This window comes from Schistocerca americana, chromosome 5, assembly GCF_021461395.2.
Source record: "Schistocerca americana isolate TAMUIC-IGC-003095 chromosome 5, iqSchAmer2.1, whole genome shotgun sequence".
Lineage (NCBI taxonomy): Eukaryota > Metazoa > Arthropoda > Insecta > Orthoptera > Acrididae > Schistocerca > Schistocerca americana.
In genome coordinates, this window is record NC_060123.1 from 159,989,419 (window position 1) to 160,012,182 (window position 22,764).

The 22,764-nt window shown below is 45.3% G+C and overlaps 1 protein-coding gene across 1 annotated transcript in view; it reads left to right on the forward strand.

Moving 5' to 3' along the window:
• The window catches only part of LOC124615682 (diacylglycerol O-acyltransferase 1), a 153,724-nt gene that overhangs the window by 68,290 nt on the left and 62,670 nt on the right, over positions 1–22,764 (forward strand). Inside the window, exons 2-3 of the mRNA XM_047143712.1 lie at positions 7,059–7,187; positions 22,394–22,488. Of these exons, the coding sequence (XP_046999668.1) occupies positions 7,059–7,187; positions 22,394–22,488 (224 nt within the window). The remainder of the gene's footprint in view (positions 1–7,058; positions 7,188–22,393; positions 22,489–22,764) is intronic.

A 22,764-nucleotide genomic window follows, 5' to 3' on the forward strand; every position in this document is an offset into this window, starting at 1 on the left:
CCGGTTGCATGCAATCTATCCTTTCTAAACACCGTCTGTACGTTTGTAAAAATTTCGGCAGAATTTATCTCTGGCTTAAGCCAGCTTTCCGTACCTATAACGATTTCAGCTTCGGTGCTTTCTATCAGCGCTTGAAGTTCCGGTACTTTACCAACGCAGCTTCGACAGTTGACAATTACAATACCGATTGCTGCTTGGTCCCCGCATGTCCTGACTCTGCCTCGCACCCGTTGAGGCTGTTGCCCTTTCTGTACTTGCCCAAGGCCATCTAACCTAAAAAACCGCCCAGCCCACGCCACACAACCCCTGCTACCCGTGTAGCCGCTTGTTGCGTGTAGTGGACTCCTGACCTATCCAGCGGAACCCGAAACCCCACCACCCTATGGCGCAAGTCGAGGAATCTGCAGCCCACACGGTCGCAGAACCGTCTCAGCCTCTGATTCAGACCCTCCACTCGGCTCTGTACCAAAGGTCCGCAGTCAGTCCTGTCGACGATGCTGCATATGGTGAGCTCTGCTTTCATCCCGCTAGCAAGACTGGCAGTCTTCACCAAATCAGATAGCCGCCGGAAGCCAGAGAGGATTTCCTCCGATCCATAGCGACACACATCATTGGTGCCGACATGAGCGACCACCTGCAGATAAACACCGTTGGGCATTTCTGCACACCATGTCACCAGTGATTAAGACACAATGTGGATGGTTGATAGAAGATCATGAAACAGCCTGTAGTTGTTTCTTGTGACATAGCTGGGTAGGTAGACTAATTGCCTGGTTAATCTTTATTCTGAAGAGCTATGAAAGAGGGAAGTGCATGAAAACAGTTCAGTGACCTAACTTCCCTCGCCCTTCTACCCCACATATGCCTCCTCCCCTCCACTCCGTTGCACCCCTGGAACACAATTTACCCATTAATACAGTTCTACTGAACTTATATGTGGCACATGCATTGAATATTTATTTTAACCCACTTCATTTAAGGGTAATGTTAATTTTTACTGACCTGTGAATGTGGAAACTGTTAAAGCCAAAATGAATATGACCTTTTTTGTAGAAAATGTAATGTAGTTTAATGTACCGAGAAACATTTTTGCTAGAAGCTGAGCTTTGATTTATACAAGAAAAAATATCAGTCTTTAAATCACCCCTAATAAGGACATGACCAGGATTTTATCAAGGGGAGGGTGGAGGGGGAGGATCCAATTTGTTTGAGGATCTTAAAAAGACTCAACTTTTTCATTAATTTTGAATTTCCATAGAGGACAATAAATCATTTTATCCAAAAATGATCTTGATGAAAACTAGTGGAGTAGTCTCATTACTGAGGAGTATTGTATTTCAGCAAACCACTAAACAGCTGTTATGCTCCACTCTCCCTTCACCCTCCAAGGTCATTTTACACCCTTCTTCTTTCAGTCTGGATTTGAGCTGAGGAAGCGATGGAGACTGTATGAGCACAAATATTTTGTGACACTGGGTTTATTACTGACAATGGTTTTGGAATAGAGCAAGCACTGTTCAGCTGAGAAGCTACAATAATTTTTGGTGGCAAAAGTACAAATGATTTGGAATTATTCCTCCTCACATTTCAGAGATTTTGACATTTAAGTATGTGTGTATCAGTTTGTGCAATGTAAAGCTCATTTTACGGATTAAGGAATGTCCTGGCAGAGAAATATATGAGCCTAAATGAGGAGAATTTAGGTTATTATTTATTTATCATGTGGCTTTTAGTGCCAAGATCTGTGAAGAGATGCTTGGCTTGCCTTAAATGCAACTATTTTGATTTAAGTAGATGGGCTGTATCTTTAAGGGAACTGGAGTGTGTCAGGAAAGAAAATTGGCCTATGGTAAGGGACCAACCCCAGTATTTGCCTAAATTGAAAATGGAAAACCACAGAAAATCATTTTTGAGGTTGCCAGTGGATGGAGTCAAACCACCTTGCCTCCTGAATCTAGGGACTGCTAGCTTGGTGGCTGAACACACACGGCTACACAAAGTCGGTGCAGAATTTGAAATCTAGTAGTTATACATTATTTCAAAATAAAATAAAATGCATCACCACAAAAGACTGAATTCTGACATTGCTTGTTTTTCTTTTCTTTTTTAATTTTGCATTTTCAGTCATTTGATATGTGGGTGTTCTAAGATTTGTGTTTGGAATTGCTGGCTTCAGTTATTATAGTAGGCCTTATAACAAGAGTGTAAATAGACTTTGGATGAAAGACTGAGGGAGGGATGCTGGGCACAGTGGGTTTGGATGAGTTCAAGCAAAATCTTTTAGAAATGAACTTCAGAATGTGCTGTCACCACATACCCCTTCCACTCTCCACAAACCCCTCCCCATTGGTTCATAACTGCTGAAAACAGTGAAACTTCCTAGCAGATTAAAACTGTGTGCCAGATTGAGACACACTCGGGACCTTTGCCTTTTGTGGGCAACTGCTCTACCATCTGAGCTACCCAAGCAAGACTCTCAACCCATCCTCACAGGTTTCTTTCTTCCAGGAGTGCTGCAATGTTCTCAGAATAGCTTCTGTGAAGTTTGGAAGGTAGGAGATGAGGTAATGGCAGAATTGAAGCTGTGAGAGCGGGTTGTGAGTCGTGCTTGCGTAGGTCAGATGGTAGAGCACTTGCTCACCAAAGGCAAGGGTCCCGAGTTGGAGTCTGTCTGGCACACACTGTTAATCTGCCAGGAAGCTCTTGGGAATTAAACCTCCTCTCAGTGGCTTGGCAGACCTTCACTCAGCCCCCTCGCCATGAGATCATTTTAGCTAGGTTGTGTCTTGGGCACTGTCTTTAAGTGGTGCTCCCCCAACACTTTCTCATTGACCTCAACCTTTGGTAGTTTGTCATTTCCTGATAGAATGCCCTTTCTTAACCACTTATGTTCTCATTTATGTTCGCCATCTGAGTTATCGGCAGTTTAGGTGAATGACACGGGGGCTGTCAAATATGTTTCACTTTTTATCCATTGTAGCAATTTGGTGAAGGGCATTTAAGTTTTAGTTCAGGACCTCCATTGTCCCTATGGTGTATTTTATGGACCTTTCTCAGTCACCATTTTTAGTGATCTTTCATTACATCAATTTGGCTTAATGTCTAGTCACTTTTCATTCATTTTTTGTCTTCATGTTCTGTGGTTCTGATAGGAGTGTATGACTACAGTCACTTTTTGTGCCCTAAAAGAAAACAACATTTGTAATTGAATTGGAAGGATTCAGGTATGGGTGAGGTTTTCTCTCACCACTGATGTGCCCTGGAAGACTATTTGTCTGCTCTGACCCATGCATTGGCTTGATCCATGTACTTCTACTACTTCTTGAATTCCTTCTCAGCTTTGGCATCAATATTGCTTTCAATGCTTAAAGTTTACTGCTCCTAGATACTTTCATAATTACATTAAATTTCTGGTGGACATTACTAACTTCATCCACTTGACTGAAAGACTGACTTCACTGTCTGGTCCCTAAATCATCAACCAACCAGTATATATATATATATATATATATATATATTCCTGGAATTTTTACTGATGGACCATGGACCAAAGTGAGCTAATTTGATGGTACTGTCCTCATCTGCCCATGCCCACAAAACATTTTAGTGAGTAAAGATTGACATCCATCAAAGTCAGCGAGTGTCAAATTGATCACAACAGTGTATAGTATAATTTGTCACTCAGTATGACCCTACTTAAATTCCTATAATTCATTGATGAAGCCCATTTCTTCTATTGCAATCTGCCATGAGACATAAGTTCTGTGAACAATGGACCATATTAAGAAACTTGCTTGCAGAAACATTCTGACTAGTGATGAAAGTACTGATACCAATCCAGATGTCCATGAAGTTGGACTGTTCTTTCTACTGAATATTTCTGTTTAGACTTCACCATACATGACTGTTTTTTCACCAGTATATAACTCAGTATTGCCTACAGAATTGGTTTCAAGGAATTTTATACATAGAAAGCTCTTATCAGTGTGCAGAGAACATGTCTCTTTATGAAGCACTTCTATACTGTGGTGGTCTACTTACACCGTGCCACAGAACAAAAATTTTGTCTGTTCCTTCACAACTTGGTTGAATCCATATACAGTGACACACTCCTTCCCTTTGATGTGTCAGTCTCCAATGTCTGTGTTAAGACATTGCTTTGGTAACTGCTTGTGGTATCTTGAAAGCTGTTTAATTTAAGGCTGTTGGATTTCTAGCTGACTTCATTGATGTGGCACAATCTTTGTGTCAGTGTTAGCATCTTTTGGTGAAAGATCAAACAATGTGGTTGAACTGGCAATAACTTTGAAAAAAGTCATTATCCAGATCAGTTTGATGCAGCTCCAAATGATTTCCTCTCCTGTGCCAAACTCTTCTTATTGTGGTATAACTTATACACAAATTTCTCAGTTAAATTTTTTTCCTGTATCTGTCTTCACTTACAGTTTTTAGCCTGTAACTGCCTCTAGTACCATAGAAGTTACCCCTGATGTCTTAAAACATGGTTTATTGTCCTGTCCCTGCTTCTTCTCAGTTTTATCACATATTCTTTTCAGTGCTGATTCTTCTGAAAATCGCCTCATTTTTATCCATCTACCAGGTTTTAAACATACAATGAGTACTACTAGGTCACAACCAAACAGGCTGCAAAGATATAATTAGTCGAATTATGGCTGCATAAAGATGTTATAGTAGTCATTCCTTCCACACTCCATATGCGAATGGAACATGAGGGAGCTTAATGATACCGTAGGAAGCACCCTCTGCCATGGATTTCAGTAATTTGCAGAGTATGGATGCAGATGCAGATACAGGTGAGAAGGTGTATTACTGTTGACACAACACCTGCCCACTACAGGACCCCACGACAGTTCACACATGTCATGTGATAAAGAGACTTATGTTAGTGTCAAGTTACTAGCAAATGAGACAAACTGAAATTGAGGGTAGCAAAACAAGATGAAATGCTTAACTCCATTTTCAAATGTTCCTTTACAAAGAAAAACCCTGGAGAACAGGCCCCATTTAATCCTCATATCACTAAAAAGATGAATAAAATAAGTATTATTGCCAGAGGTGTCGAGAAACAGCTGAAATTGTTAAAACTGAACAAAGCTCTAGGTCCTAATGGAATCCTCAGCAGATTTTGTACCAGATTTGTGGTTGAGTAAGCCCTCTTCCAACTAAAATGTATTGTAGATCCCTTGAACAAAAACCCATTTCCATATCTTGGAAAAAAAGCACAGGTCACACCCATCTACAAGAAGTGTAGTAGAAGTGATCCATAAAACTACTATCCAGTATCCTTGACACTGACATGTTGTAGAAGCTTAGAATATATTCTGAACTCAAACATAATGAGGTATCATGAACAGATTGATCTCCTCAATGCCAACCAGAATGGATTGCAAAAACATGGATCATGTGAAACCCGACTCGCACATTTCTCATGTGACATACTGAAAACTTTGGATCAAGGCAGTCAGGTAGATGCAGTATTTCTTGATTTCTGAAAAGCATTTGACAAAGTGCCACACCGACATTTGTTGTGAAAAGCATGATCATATGGTCTAGAAAATGAAATTCGTAACTGGATTGGGGACTTCTCGGTAGGGAAACAGTTTTAATCTGGTAGGAAGTTTCATATCAGCTCACTCTCAACATCAGTTGAAAATTGTATCCTACAATCCAATATCTTACCCTCAACAGCAAGCATTCATCAGAGACAAGGGTATTGTCGTAGTGCCCCAGGGAAGAGAGATGAGGCTGCTCTTATCTGTGCACATAAGTGATCTGATGGACAGGGTGGGAAGGTATAACTGACTGTAGTGGAATAAGAGAAGACTTAAACAAAATGTCTAATTGATGGGATGAGCGATAGCTTGCTCTAAATGAAGAAAAATAGAATTTAATGCAGATAAGGAAAAATAATTTAGTAATGTCCAGTGGCAGTAGTTGGCTGCTTGACACAGCCATATTGGTTAAATATCTAGATGTAATGCTGGAAAGCAATATGGAATGGAACAAGCTTGTGATGACAATGATGGGGATGAATGGTAGACTTTGATTGTTTAGGAAACTTTTAGGAAAATTTGGTTCAGCTGTAAAAGAGACTGTGTGTAGAATGCTAGTGTGACCCATTTTTCAGTACTGGTAGAGTGATTGGGATAACCTCTGGGTCAGATTAAAGAAAGACATCAAAGCAGTTCAGAGGTGGGTTGCTAGATTTGTTACTAGTAAGGTCACTCAGCATACATATATTACAGAGATGCTTTGTGAACTCAAATGGGAATCTCAGGAGGGAAGACCACACTTTTTTTGTGACACATTATTCAGAAAATTCAGAGGACTAGGGTTTGCAGCTGGCTGTAGGATGATTTTACAGCCACCAACATATGTCATATAATGACTGCAAAGATAAGAGAAATTAGGGCTCGTATGGAGGATTATAGACAGTTGTTATTCCCTTGCTATCTTTGTGAATAGGTCAGGAAAGCAAATGACGAGTAGTGTTAAGATGCACTCCACCACTGTCATCTTGTGGTTGCTCACAGAGTATTATGTAGGTGTAGATGTAGCTTTATAATTATAGTTTAAAAAGGCATTTTCACAAAAGTGGCCACTCTCTTTCCACCTGGATAACTTCAGACATATGGTAGCTGCATTTAAATATGGATTGTAAACAAAGTATCACACAAATAGCAAATGTTTTAACAGTTTTGACTTGGTTATTTTAACAAGGTTTTCCTTTCAAACAAATACAAAAAACAACTGCCATAAAATATTTTTTGAAGTTTAGATAACATATGAGAAGTTCCTGATAAATACAAAGGCACTGTTACTGATAAATTTAAATTGTCTATTTTGGGCAATTTGAAGATACAATTACTTTGTATTGTATATAGTGCCTTTTGTGTGAAATTGTAATTTTGAGTGCTCATACAACTTACTAAATACGAGAGGGTAAACAAATCAGTCATTCCTTGGAGCTGCACAGTATCCTTTTTACCCTTATTCTATCAATTACTCTCACCTAATCTAATGTAACTTTGTTTCAGATGTCATAGACCCAGGGATTCACTATTTTCATGGTCATCAGGATTTGACAACTTTGTTGGATTTGTTAACTGGGCGTTCCTGCTGCTTGCTATTGGTGGAATGAGATTGCTTCTGGAGAATCTAATAAAGTAAGTTATCCACTGACTAAGCTGATGGTTTTAAGAAGTGAATTGTTTCACGGAAATTTGAAAAGAGAATACTGGAACATAATTAATGGAAGAAATAAAAGCAACCACTTCACACAGCTGAATTGCTCAGTGATTAATAGACATGTAAACAAAATGGAAAACATGCTAAGCTTTAGGATAATGTCCATTTTCAGAGGTAACTGGTGCGTGCACACTCACACTGTTACAATTTACTAGTCAGGACATAGTTTACTTCTGGGTCTTTCAGTGCTCTGTCAAATTCTTCTCGCAGCAAGTTCAGCTCCCTTGTACACCTCTAGTACTCCTTCCACATTTCAGCTTTCTCTTTGCTTAGCACTGGTTTTCCATCTGAGCTCTTCTCTTTTCTCAGAAATGTCTTCAGTTTTCCTGTAGGTGGTATCTCTTTTTTCCCTTAATGAAATATGCTTCTAAGTCTTTCAAATATGCCTTATAGCCATTCTGCACTTCCTGTCACTAATTTTTTTTAGATTCTTGTATTCCTTTAACCTGCTTCATTTAATGCTTTCATGAAATAAATGCAATATCTCCGGTGTTATCCAAGAATTTCTATCAACCCTTGTCTTTTTACCTATCTGATCCTCTGCTGCATTCACTGTTTTTTCTATCTAAGCTATCCATTGTCTTTTACTGTATTCCTTTCCCTTTGAAAATTTCGTCAACCTATCTGTCCAGTTAAATTATATTCTCAACAAATTCTGGTTCTTTCAGTCTGTTAATGTCCCATCTCCTTAATTTAATCCCTCACCCCCCCTCCCCTCCCCACATTATCTGCATTAAATGTCAAATAAAAAATCTTTTCTAAATTTAGTTTCTCATTTTCTTGTTACATAGCTCTAATACCATCCTTAAAATTAATGTAACTATCAAATAAAATTGGTCTGCAATTTTATAGAGAACAATCAGAGAATCACTACAGTTGGAGGTTTAAACTGTCCTCTTGCTATCATCATTACCTTAAATAATTTAAAATTCCAGATTAACCCATTAGCTAAGACAACTGCTGTCTTCACCATTTTTCGAGCATGCACTCATCCATCATGACTCCACTCCACTCCAGAAGAGTTGAAGGGGAAGGAAGAGGGGCAAAGAAAAGGGACTGGTGAGGTTTAGGAAATGGGGAGAGCTTGGGAAAGTTGCCTAGAATCCCAGGTCAGTGGAGACTTACCAGATGGGATAAGAATGGAAGATTGATTCTCTTGCTGCCACTTAGTGAGTAGAATTTTTATGTCTCAAATTACATTTTTTTAAAAAAAATGAGTATTTTAATTAATTTTGATAAGTTTATTGCTATTCTCATTTCTGCTACATCTCATTTAGATTGTTCATTCAATCCAATTGATTCTGTAATTCTTCTTCACTCTAATTTAGGATAGCAGTGTCATCAGTGAATCTTACCATTGACATTTTTTCACCCAGGATTTTAATCACTCCTGCACCTTTCTTTTATTTCTATCATTTCTTTTCCTGTGTATAGATTTAGCAGGAGGGCCCTTTTTAATCCAGGCACTGTGTTCTTGGTCTTAGTCGTACTGTTCCACTTTGGTTCTTCTAAGTATTTTAGATACCCATTATCATCTACAGTTTACATCTACTTTCTTTGGAATACTGAACATATTGCACCATTTTATTATTCTTGAGGGAATATGGTACAGTTGTAGGTAAACAACTAGAGTTCTCTCATATACAGATTTATTCACACTTAGCCTCCGGCCTTGTATCTGTGTAGACACTAACTGCCGTTAGCGTCCAACATGCTCTCCAAAGCCCCCTCCTCAAAGATAGCACACCTATGCACAGAACAAATATCGATTTTTATGGCGCTCTACGCCACATAGCCCCCCCCCCCCCCCCCCCCCTGCGCAGTACGGAGTACGTCCCTGTGAATGGGGGGGGGGGGGGGGGTGAGAAATTAGGAAGGTAACGCACATTTCTTCTGCGTCAGGCGGAAGCGGTCGACTGGTAGGAGACCGGGGGGTGAAGCCCGGTACGTCGATGGTGAAGTCAGCAAGCGACACCGGCGGCTGAAGACGACGTCCCGTCCTGGAGTGAAGGTGTAGCACTTCGTCAGCCGGCAGGCGGAGAATCACCTTGCCAGAAGGCCTAACAAAGGCACGCAAATTGCCACACGCAGCACTTCTGCTCAATTTAAAGCGGCGCACCACACGAGATTCTGCACTTCCTCCCTCAATATTGCCACACGCGAGTACCACACACACTGTATCGCCATCTACGACAACAGATAATTTATGTGTGTCATCAGGGTGCACATGTGTTGTGAATTCTTGGATGGCACCTGTACGAGCAATGGTAGGGAGGCAGGGAGGTGTGGGAAAGCCATGGCAGGGGGAAGCATCTGCTAAGAAGGGGTTGGCAGGTGCACTAGACTGTGCAGGAGACAACCTCAGGTGATCAGCTGACAGACGAGGGAGCGTGACCGAAGGCAACGAGAAGCCAGCGTGGGTTGAACAGCGTGACAGAGCTGTCACACAAAGATGGTAACACAATGGTAGAATCCGAGTGGTTGGCAGTTCGACTGCGAGGGCTGTGAGGAGTGAAGCCCCGAAAAGATTGGCCACTCGAATTAGATGAACGCAGAGGAGGAGCAGTGCTCGGCAGAGAAACATGCTGTGGAAAATCAATACCCAAATGTATGGTGTGGGAAGATGGATGGCCGCTCGAAGCAGGAGTGGGAGAAATAGGGGCAGAATCAGGGAGGTTCACCTGAGGCTCAATGAAAGCTGGTTTCACTCGGTTGAGTGAGACCGTGGTTACAGAGTCTTCTATGAGGAGATCCATGTTATCCTCAGAGCGTTTGACGACCTTGTAAGGACCTGTGTAGGGCGACTGAAGCGGGGCTTTGACTGAGTCGTCTCTGAGAAACACGTACTCACAAGAGTCTAGCGTGCGCGGTACGTACACGCGCGGAGGTGTATGAGCAGCCGGAGGTGGCGGCTGAATTTTGCTGCAATGCAAGCGCACCCGCTTGAGATGTGAAGGGAGTTCAGAGGGCCGTGGAAGTGGCGTCGGAGTGACTAATTCTCCAGGCAAAACCAGGGGTTGGCCATATACGAACTCGGCTACGGACCCCTTGAGGTCTTCCTTGAAAGTCGCACGAAGGCCAAGAAGCACGAAGGGCAGTGCCTCTGTCCATAGTGAGTCATGGCAACACAGGGCAGACTTCAGGGTGCGATGCCATCGCTCGACAAGCCCATTGCTTTGGGGGTGGTATGCAGAAGTATGAATTTTTACAATACCACACATTTTACATAAGTCAGAGAAAACTGAAGACTCGAATTGTCGCCCCTGGTCAGTGGTGAGGTAAACAGGTGAGCCAAATCTAGAGATCCACGAATCTAAGAATGCTCGACTTACTGTCTCAGAGGTAATGTTCGGAATAGGCACAGCCTCAACCCACCGAGTCATCCTGTCAATAGCTGTAAACAAGTAACGGAAACCCTCGGAGGGGGGCAAAGGGCCTATGAGGTCGACATGAACATGGTGAAACCGGCCTGGAGGTTGGGCAAAACAGCCAAGGGGTGGAGAAGTGTGCCTGGAAACTTTGCTCTGTTGACACACCATGCATGCCCTTGCCCAAGACTGACAGTCACGGCGCATGTTTCTCCAGACAAACCGTTCAGCTACCAGACAGGTGGAGGCTTTGACACTGGGGTGTGCTAATGTGTGTAGTTTGTCAAAGACCTGGCGTTGGAGGGGCTTAGGAATGAATGGCTGCAACGTACCTATCGATTCATCACACCACACTAAGTCAGTTTTCCCTGGGAAAGTAGAGCGTACCGGTTGGAGAGAGGAACTGTGGTGTGAAATTAACTGCATGGTATCGGGGTCTGCCGATTGCAACCGAGGTAGGACTGTTAAGTCAATTAAGGTTGTGACAGCACCAACACGCGAGAGAAAATCAGCGACCACATTGTCCGCTCCTCGGATGTAGCGAATGTCATTTGTAAATTGCAAGATGTAATCAATGTGACAAAAGCGTCGTGGGGGTGGATCAGCCGCAGGATTTTTTATGGCAGGAACCAACGGCTTGTGATCAGTGAGCACATATAAATCTTGTCCCTCAACATCAGTTCTGAAGTGTCTTATGGCCTCGTAAACTGCAAGTAGTTCTCTGTCGAATGCTGAGTATTTCTTCTGCGCGTTGTTTAGCTTCTTCGAGAAAAACTGCAGGGGGGTCATAACATCGTTGTATGTCTGACTCAGTACTGCGCCAATAGCATTTTCACTAGCGTCAGTAGTGATAAACATTGTGGCGTCTGCCCGTGGGTGAGCAATAGTGACAGCGGAGGCCAACAGCCGTTTGAGTTCATTAAATGCCTTGTCCATGTCTGGTGTCCATGGTACCTGGTGGGTGCCAGAAGTTTGTGGGCCAGCGAGAGCATCTGTGAGAGGAGCCTGCACCGCAGAAGCGGCTGGCAAATGTTTCCGGTAATAATTAACTGTTCCGATGAACCTGCGTAATTCCCTGTAGGTCTGAGGGTGTAGCATCTCGAGAACAGGCTTGATCTTGTCCTGTGGTGGTGTCAGACCGTCCGATGACACAACATAACTTAGGAATGTGACGGATGACTGGTGCAATTGAGTCTTTTTATCGTTCAGTTCAATACCAGCGGCTGCTAAAATATCTGTCACGACTTGAACACGTTCCTCACTCTGTTCTAAAGTAGAAGCAAAAACCAATATGTCGTCCATATATACAAAACAAAAGTCTAGATGGGATAAAGTTTGATTGGTGAAACACTGCCACGTTTGGGGTGCATTTTTTAACCCAAACGGCATAAATTTGTATTGGAACAGCCCGAAGGGAGTGGTTATGGCAGTCTTTTCAATGTCCTCCGGAGCCATAGGAATCTGATGAAATGCGTGCTTACAGTCCAAATCAGAGAAGTACTTTGCAAGTGTGCATGATTGAAGTCTGCGATGTGTGGGACCGGATATTTATCAATGATGGTGCGGGCATTTAAACGCCTATAGTCTCCGACCATACGCCAAGTACCGTCTTTCTTTTGGTCGAACAGGATAGGACTAGCCCAGCAACCGGAAGAAGGTTCAATTATTCCCTTTTGTAACAGATCGTCCAATTGTTCTTTTGCAATTTTCATAAATTCTGGCTTGAGGCGGCGTGGACGTTGCAATATGGGCGGCCCATCGGTTAGACGTAACCGATGAACTGTGCCGTTAGTGACTACTGCAATACCTGGCGCGGCACGATAGTCAGATGTCCGTGAAGCGGAGCAGGCAGTGGCGGACGGGCCAAGCTGTGGCGCTGAGGGCATGGAAGTCCAGGTGTGCCACCCGCTCGTAGGCTGCGTAAAGGCAGCACACGTGTTAACATGGGCGAGGTTGGTACGCTGGTTCTTGGTAGCGGGCCATGCCGCTACGCGCTGTAGGCACGAGTGGGCGTGGCCAGACAGCAGATGGCCGTAGTTTGTTGCCACAAGCTTGGCAAGTTAATTTTCCATTCGGAACGCAAGGAGCATGAGCACTTGGGCATACCCTATCATTACAATAGGGGGTGCTGACACAGTTTACAGAGTTCACAACATTGTCGTTAACATGCGCGGGCACGGGAACACCAGATTGGCACGGACTGACCTTGTCTGTAGCCGACGAGTCGTCTGCTTGTAGTGCCGCGAGGCGTTGTTGTGTGGAGGCCAACTCGTGGTGTATGTCGCGGAGATGCAGCAGCATTTCCATCCGAAACTTAGAAGACTTGGCGCATTCCACTAGCCACTTGTTTGTCCAAGATTGCAGCTCCAAGGATAGGTTTACACACTTCTTAGCACAGCACACATGTTTGGTGTTAGCCGAACTGTCACTCGGTGAAGCGAAAGGAATATGTTTGTTAAGGGAGGGGTAAAATACAGTATTTTGCACAAAATCTAGTGACAACTGATAGTGCTTGAGGAAATCAATTCCGAGAATAGGTTCTTCAATTGTTGACACTAGAAACATCCCCCCCCCCAGGGGGTCCACAACTCTTTTGTGGACACGTGCGCAGTGAGCACAGGACCCCGAGCTAATGTGGCCCTCCTTCTTTTCCGGGCTGCATACCTTCCCTTCCCTTTCCGCATCCCTCCCCGTCCCCCATCTTCGCCCCCCCCCCTCACCTCTGGCTCTTTCCTTCCCTTTCTCCCCCTCTGGGAGTATGGTTTGTGCCTACGTCCGGAGACTGACGCTCGAAACTGTTCCAAATTCCTTGCTTTCTAGACTTGCAAGTCCTCGTCCTTCCTCTGTCCTCCCCTCTTCTCCTTGCCCTTTTCTCCGCTGCGGCGTTTGAGACCCCCTCTTCTTTCCTTCCTCTTTCTCTTTTTTTCCTCCCTGTGCGTGTCTGAAGGCCGACCCACGCACTTCCATGCGTAGCCGGTGACGGGGTAACGCGTAATTCCCCGCCCCGGGTAGACAGGTAGGACACGTACGTACCCCCTGGTAACGGCCAGGCCCAGGGAGGGGTGATTACCCGAGCTGATACCTTCCGAAAGTGCCGATTGGTCCCTCCGTCCGTTTGTCGGGAGGTGTGACCTGAGGTGTGAACAATCACCTAAGGCGGGTGTGCCCTCGGTGAGGGCCCCCACAAGGGAGGAGCGAGCCATCGGAGACGCCGGTAATCATGGGGGATTCTTCCGCAATGGTTTCCTCACCTTCCACTATGTCTGCTCACAAACGTAAGTTCACTGAGTCTCAGCCACAGACGGTTCTTCCATCGTTGCCACAGTTTCTTGTTCTTTCTCGGTCTGACGAAGGTCACGACTTTTCCACGGTCAACCCTTTCATTATTCAGAAAGGTGTCGACGCAATTGCGGGTCCTGTAAAGTCTTGTTCCAGATTACGGAATGGCACCCTGTTGTTGGAAACACACAGTGCCCTCCAGGCTCAAAAATTGCTGCATACTTCTCTGCTCCACACCTTCCCTGTCCGGGTGGAATCGCACCGTACCTTAAATTCCTTGCGTGGAGTCGTTTATACACGCTCCCTCGATGGATTGTCTGACGAAGAAATTCAGCACTACCTGTCTGACCAGGGCGTCACGGCTGTTCATCGGGTTATGAAAAGGGTTGACTCAAACATCATTCCAACCCGCACTGTCTTCTTGACATTTGACAAAGTTCAACTCCCATCAAAAATCAAAGCAGGCTATGAGATAATTTCCGTTCGCCCTTATGTCCCAAACCCTACGCGTTGCTATCGATGTCAGCGGTTCAATCACACCAGCCAGTCCTGTTCCAATCCGGCCAAATGTGTTACGTGTGGCAAGGATGCCCATGAGGGTGCTTGTCCACCTCCATCCCCTCGCTGCATCAACTGTATGGGTGACCACGCTGCTTCCTCTCGAGATTGCCCCGTTTTTAAGGACGAAAAGCTCATCCAGGAAATAAGAGTGAAGGAAAAGGTGTCGACCTTTGCTGCTCGAAAGTTACTCGCCAGTCGACAGCCCACCGTGCCTCAGAAAGGAAAATACAGCACTGTCCTTGCTTCTCCTCGGCCAACAAAGGAGGCGGCCATGCAGACTTGCGACCTCACATTTAGTACCACGGTCGTCAGATCGGCCAGCGCAAAGATCGCCCGTTCAACCTCACCACTTTCGCCTGCCCACTCTATGGCTCACCCTTCGTCGGGTTCTGCTAAATCTCGAGCCCAAAAGTCAGACGCCAAGTCTTCGAAAAAAGAGCATTCTCGTGAAGAGTTTTTACGTACTGCAACTTCACAACCATCGGTTCCTCCTTCATCTAAACATCATATTTCCAAGAAGGCTACGAAGAAACACAGTTCCTCTCCTTCTCCGCCAAGATGTGTCCCATCTACAGCACCACCTGGCGGAAATCGCCCTCGGCCATCTTCTGTGTCGCCGAGGCGCACTGCTGGTGGCCGGTCAACTGGCAGATCGTTGGTGGCAGGAGCTGCTCCTGACCAACCTATGGATCAGGATCTTCTGCCTTCGACTGAATGCCATTCCATGCTGCCGGTCGCAAGCTCTGAGCAGTCGTTGAGTTGACAGCACCCTTGGTCACGTTCCTCCATTTTCTGTTCACCCTATGTCCATTATCCACTGGAATATCCGCGGCATTCGCGCCAATCGGGATGAATTGTCGATCCTCTTACGATCCTACTCGCCGGTCATCTTCTGTCTTCAGGAAACAAAGCTGCGTCCCCATGACCGCTTTGTTCTCCCTCATTTTCAGTCCGTCCGATATGACCTCCCCTCTGTTGAAGGCACTCCAGCCCATGGAGGACTCATGATTCTGCTCCATGATACTCTCCATTATCACCCAATCCCCTTAAACAGTTCCTTCCAAGCTGTCGCCGTCCGTCTTTCCCTTTCTGGATACACGTTCTCTCTTTGTACGGTATACATTCCATCGTCTACACCAATGGCACGAGCTGATCTCCTTCATCTTCTTGATCAGCTTCCACCCCCCTATTTGCTGGTTGGGGACTTCAATGCCCACCACCCGCTTTGGGGATCTCCACATCCTTGTCCACGTGGCTCACTATTGCTAGACGTCTTCCACCAAGCGGATCTAGTCTGCCTCAACACTGGGGTCCCCACATTTTTGTCTGCCTCCACGGCAAATTTATCTCATTTGGACCTTGCGGTCGGTACTGTTCCGCTAGCTCGGCGCTTCGAATGGTTCGCCCTTGATGATACACACTCGAGTGACCACTTTCCATGTGTTCTTAGACTGCAACCTCAACTGCCATATATGCGCTCGCGACGCTGGAAGTTTGCCCAAGCCGATTGGACACTTTTTTCGTCTCTAGCGACATTCGATGACCGTCGCTTTCCCAGCGTCGACGATGAGGTCACACACATTACCGACGTTATTCTCACAGCTGCGGAACGTTCAATACCACGCACCTCCGAATTGCCCCGGCGCCCCCCAGTTCCTTGGTGGAACGAGGCATGCCGTGACGCAATACTTGAGCGGCGACGTGCTATTCGCATTTTCCGTCACCATCCAACTTTGGCCAACTGTATCCGATATAAGCAGCTCCGTGCGCGATGCCGTCGCGTCATCCGCGATAGCAAGAAGGCAAGCTGGAAATTCTTTATTAGCTCATTTAACACCTTCACTCCCTCCTCGGAAGTTTGGAGTCGGCTTCGACGGTTCTCAGGCGCGCCTAGTTTCTCCCCGGTCTCTGGGCTCACTGTCGCGCATGATGCCTTAGTGGACCCCGTCGCAATTTCTAACTCATTGGGTCAGCACTTTGCTGAGATTTCGAGCTCTTCAAATTACCCGCCAGCGTTTCTCCCGAAGAAACGTGCAGCGGAAGTGCGACATCTTGCTTTCTCCTCTCAAAATCACGAAAGCTACAATACTGTTTTCTCCATGCGGGAACTCCGACATGCCCTCTCTTCTTCTCGCTCCTCCGCCCCAGGACCGGATGGTATCCATGTCCAAATGTTGCTGCATTTATCAACCCATAGCCTACGTTACCTCCTTCGCCTTTATAATCGAATTTGGACCGACAGTACCTTTCCCAGGCGATGGCGGGAAGCTATTGTCGTTCCCGTTCCGAAACCTGGAAAGGACAAACATCACCCCTCTAGCTATCGCCCCATTTCTCTCACGAGTAGTGTCTGTAAGGTTTTGGAGCGTATGGTGAATTACCGTTTAGCGTGGTGGCTGGAATCCCGCAGTCTTTTAACACCAGCCCAATGCGGATTCCGAAAGCATCGTTCTGCCGTTGCCCATCTTGTTGCTCTCTCCACTTATATCATGAACAATTTCCTCCGGAAACGCCAAACGGTAGCAATATTTTTTGATCTGGAGAGAGCATACGATACCTATTGGAGGACAGGCATCCTCCGCACACTGTTCTCTTGGGGCTTTCGAGGCCGGCTGCCCCTTTTTCTTCGCGAATTTATGGCAGAGCGCACATTTAGGGTGCGGGTGAACACTACTCTCTCCCGTACTTTCTCCCAAGAAAACGGGGTACCCCAGGGCTCCGTGCTGAGTGTTGTACTGTTTGCCATCGCCATTAATCCAATTATGGATTGTCTCCTTCCTGATGTCTCGGGCTCCCTCTTTGTGGACGATCTTGCAATCTACTACAGCTCTCAACGGACCAGCCTTCTTGAAAGACGTCTTCAAGGATGTCTCGATCGCCTCCACTCGAGGAGCATCGAAACCGGCTTCCGTTTCTCACCCAGTAAGACCGTTTGTGTCAATTTTTGGCGACGTAAGGAGTTTCTTCCGCCCTCCTTACATCTAGGTCCTGTCAACCTTCCGTTTTCCGACGTCGCTAAATTCTTGGGTCTTATGTTTGACAGAAAACTGTGCTGGTCCTCCCACGTTTCCTATCTTTCGGCTCGCTGTCTACGTTCCCTTAACACCCTCCGTGTTCTGAATGGTACCTCCTGGGGAGCGGACCGAGTTGTCCTTCTCCGCCTCTATCGCGCCTTAGTGCGCTCGAAATTGGATTATGGAAGCATAGTCTACTCCTCTGCTCGGCCGTCTATTCTTCGGCGTGTCGACTCTATCCACCACCGTGGATTACGTTTAGTGTCTGGAGCTTTTTACACCAGCCCTGTGGAAAGCCTTTATGCTGAGACTGCTGAACCTCCGCTGTCCAATCGGCGGGCAGTCCTTCTGAGTCGTTATGCTAGCCATCTGTCTTCCATGCCTGCTAATCCAGCCCATGACCTTTTTTTCGACGCCTCCTTTGATGTCGGGTATGCAGGCCACTCCTCCTCCCTACTACCCCCGGGAGTCCGCTTCCGTGAACTGCTCCATTCTCTTTCCTTCCGCTTTCCTAAAACCTTCTTGACAACTTGGGGTACAGCACCGCCTTGGCTCCGTCCCTGGATCGACTTGCTCAGAGACCTATGTCAATTTCCCAAGGATGGTACCCCTACACTTGTTTACCGTCGGGCATTTGCTGCTCTATGTGCACAAATGACGGAAGCCAAATTTATTTACACCGACGGCTCGAAAACATCGTTAGGTGTAGGGAGTGCCTATATTGTTGGCGACACCCCAAATCACTTTCGGCTTCCCGACCAGTGTTCGGTTTATACTGCGGAGCTTTACGCTGTTCTCCAGGCTGTCCACTACATCCGCCGCCATCAGCGGATACAGTACGTAATCTGCTCGGATTCTCTCAGCTCTCTCCTAAGTCTCCAAGCTCTTTACCCTGTGCACCCTCTGGTCCACCGGATTCAGGACTGTCTGCGCTTGCTCCACCTGGGGGGTGTCTCAGTGGCGTTCCTCTGGCTCCCGGGACACGCTGGTATCTGTGGGAATGAGGTGGCCGATATAGCGGCCAAGGCTGCAGTCTCTCTTCCTCGGCCAGCTATTCAGTCTCTTCCGTTTACCGATCTACGGAGCGGTTTATGTCGCCAAGTTGCTCATTTATGGCATGCGCATTGGTCAACACTTCCCCATAATAAATTGCGGGAAGTGAAAGCCCTTCCTTGCGCTTGGACCTCTTCCTCCCGAACGCGTCGTCGGGAGGAGGTAATTTTAGCTAGACTCCGGATAGGGCACTGTCTTTTTAGTCATCGACATCTTTTAAGCGGTGATCCTCCCCCACTCTGTCCCCACTGCTCTCAGCTGTGGACGGTCAGACACCTTTTAATTGAATGCCCCTATTTCAATCCGTTACGCTCCCGTCTACAGCTATCGCCTGATCTATCGTCGATTTTAGCAGATGACACGCGCTCAGCTGACCGCGTTCTACAGTTTATTAGTGACAGTGAAATGACGTCAGTCATTTGAAGCTTTTTTTGGGGACAACCAACCCCTTTCTATAGTGGATTTTTAAGCATTCCTTCTGCCTTTAGTTTCTCAAATTTTATGACTTTGTTCCCATTGCTGCTGATTTTAAATTTCGTTTTTTTCCTGTTTTCTACGTCACGGGCTGGGCGCTAATGACCATAGAAGTTTTGCGCCCTAAAACCACAAACAAACAAACTAGAAACATCCACTCCAGCTTGCACTCGGGCGAAAGTTTCACTGTATACAAAGTGGAACCCGAACACTGTAGGGTAGACAAGTTCACTGCACGAAGTACTGTTTTGTGTGGTTGCACTTTATTGGTTGCTAGGGGAACCGGCAGCAAAGATACATCTGTGCCAGTGTCTACCAGAAAACATACACCTGATCATAAATCGCAAACATAGACTCGACCACACTTACTGTTATTGTCCGAAACGGAGTGCAACGTGGGATGGTGCCCGTTGTTTACATCGCAGGAGGTGGCACCGTAGCCTACCTGCGGTTGGAGTTTGGGTAAGAACACGGTGACTGGCGTTTGCGAGCTTGCTCCCCGAATCTCGCATGGAAGAAACAGTAAGGCTGGGTGGGCCTGTGCCCTTGTGGGTAGTTGCTAGGTGACGGAGTATGTGCCCCAGAGTCTTCCACAGAGGCCGATGCACTGTCATTGCGAGGAGTTGAGGGTGCAGGCAGGGCGGCTAGTTTAAAAAACTTATCAGCAGCACCAGACAAGGGTGTGGCGTCAGAAAGCGTCTTAGTGCAGTCACATCCAGAATGCAGTGCACGGAGCTCACGTTGCCTGGCGGAGTATGCTCTGTCGGCGGCGCGTAAACGTTCATTTACTGGCCTATCTTCATACGCAGAGATTGCAGTCTGGACAGGCAAAGGCAGCTTTTCAGTCCAGATTTCTGCGAGCGTGTCATCAGGCATAACTTGCTCATCGACGAGAAGATGGATGCACCACCACAGCTGGGACGGAGACCTGTCGCCGAGTCGCTGAGAAGCGACGGACGCTCGAACGGTGTGAGGGTCGTAGTCAAAATGTGCATTCTCATTGACGTGGTAGCTAGGAGAGAAGCCACAAGTGCTTAAGTACGCCGGTGAATGTCCGTTATGCACACAGTATTCACTCGACCGTGAGTGGTGGGGCTGGTTGTAGATGTCGGAGTAATTACTATCCAGCACAGAATTGTTGACCTGATTAGAAGCAACACAAGGATCCCACACACGTCCACTAGGATGCACACTCGGTGTGATACTTGCTGTTTGGCGAGCATTGAACACCTGTTGACTAGCCGGTGCTGAAGGACACACGTGTGGTGGGAACAGATTCGAGTTTGAATTTACTACTGGATTTTCCAAAGTAGCAAAACCTCGCTCGACGCCACGAACTGTATTGAATTGTGTGTTTGACACAGGAGTAGAAATGTTCCGACCAACACTCTGTGGAGAACACATGGGAAGGTCCAGGCTAACAAAGCCAGAGTCCACGACCGTTGGCGGTTGGAAGAAACTGGCGGCACTCTATGAATTCCACTGCATGTTCTGGCTGAAGGATTCCGAAGATTCTTGCGGCATGTCCACTATGACGGCAGGAGTGCTGGAGAGATGTTGCTGGAATCCGGGCGGCGGTGAATGCTGGAAGGCCATTGTCTGGAGCTGAACAAAGGCCCTCGTGATCGCGGAGAAACCCGATGCGGTAGGCGCGTAAATAACCTTCAGGCGGTAACTCGGACGCGTATTACACAAAAACGGGGTCACCAGTGAGGGAATATGGTATAGTTGTAGGTAGACAACTAGAATTCTCTCATATACAGATTTATTCACACTTAGCGTCTACACAGATACAAGTCCGGAGGCTAACTGCCGTTAGTGTCCAACATGCTCTCCAAAGCCCCCCTCCTCAAAGATAGCACACTTACGCACAGAACAAATATCGATTTTTATGGCGCTCTACGCCACATTCTAAATAAATTTTTTTACATTAAAAAATCTTTTGAAAGTGTGTTGATTTTTCTTAAATCTTGCTTCCAGTATGAACTGCAGAGTCAGAACTGCCTCTTGTGTGCTTTTACTTTTCTTAGAGCCAAACTAGTTTGGTTGGGATTTCCCCCATTCATTTTAGAAATTCCAAAGGAATATTATCTATCACGTCCGCTTCATTTGATCCCAAGTCTTCCTAATCTGTGTTGAATTCTGACTTCAATACTTGTGACCCTGTGTCTTGCATATCAACTCCCATTTCTTCTTTCATCACATCATCATTCCTCATCCTTGTAAAGGCCCTCAATGTAATTTTTCCAGGTATCTGCTTTCTCTTCTAGTGGAATTCCCACTCCATACTTAATATTGTCCCCCATGCTTTTGATTTCACTGAATGTGTTCACTTTTCTCATGCTAACACCTTCATATGAAAATTTTTTTTATTTCTTCACGTTTCCCTTCCTTGCACTTCATATTTACTCCATTTTAGTTTTATTTATATTGCTGTATCCTTGTCTTTCCCTGAATATTTGTGTTTCCTTCTTTCATTAATCAGTTTCAGTATTACAAAAAGTTTCTTAGCAGGTGCTTGCCTAGTTCCTATGTTTGTCCAGATTTTGTGATTGGCCTTTTTTAGATATGTCCATTCCTCTTCCACTGAACTGTATTGGTCATTATTGCAGTATCTATAGCCTTAGAGAACTCCAAATGCCTATCATTATCTCTTGGTATTTCAGCACACCACTTCTTTCCACATTGGTTCTTGCAGACAGTTCTCTTATACTCCAGCCTCTCTTCATCACTATTAAATTGTAATTTGAGTATGTATCTGCCGCTGGGTATGCCCCACAGTTCAACATTTGAATTCAGACTCCATCCAACCTTGATGTAATCCTGTTGGAATTATACCATGTTGCTGGCTATTTTCCAATTATACCATCTCCTTTCTGATTTATGAATAGTGTATTTGCTATTACTAGCTTAAATGTATTGCAGAATTCAATTACTCTTCTCTTCTTTCATTCTTACTACAGTCTAAATTCTCTTGTAACTCTTTTTACTAGTTCTTACCCTACTACTGCATTACAGTCATTTGTGACTATTAAATTTTCATCTTCCTTCACATACTGAATTGCCTGTTCAATAACATTATATACTTTATCTAAATCTTCATTTTCTGCTTGTGACATTGGCTTGTATACTGTTGTTTGTGCTGGTTTTATGTTGATTCTGGTAACTATGAACTAAATTATCAGAAGAAAAGGTCTACATTTTATGCACCCTTTACTTCCATAAGATTGCTGGAACTTCACTTTAAAGGTAATGTGCATTACATTTTTTTAATATTTTGCTCACTTTCATTAAGCATCAGAATAAGTGATTGTATTATATGGAACATAAACAACATGTATGAAAAGTTTCTTGTTCTTCTCTTTCTCTCTTCAGATATGGAATACGCGTTGACCCGAGACAGTGGATAATATTCCTTAGTGGACAACAAGAGGGGACAGCAGACCATCCATCTGTTGTGCTCTTGATGTGTAAGTTGTTATAATTATAATAATCATCTTTCATGAATAATTTCATGATTCCTGGTAAAAAGAAAAAAAAAACACTTGGTGACCAACGAAACAAATCAGTTAGGAAGCAATATTAATGAATAGTAGAGGAAAGCAAATATTGATGTCAGTCTTGAGCATTGTGAAATTTTAGTAAGAAGGCCCACATACAGCTTCATCTACTATCTGTCCACCTTGATAACTAAGTGGTCAGTGTGGCAGAATGCCTTGCAATGGGACAGAGTTGGATTCCCGGCT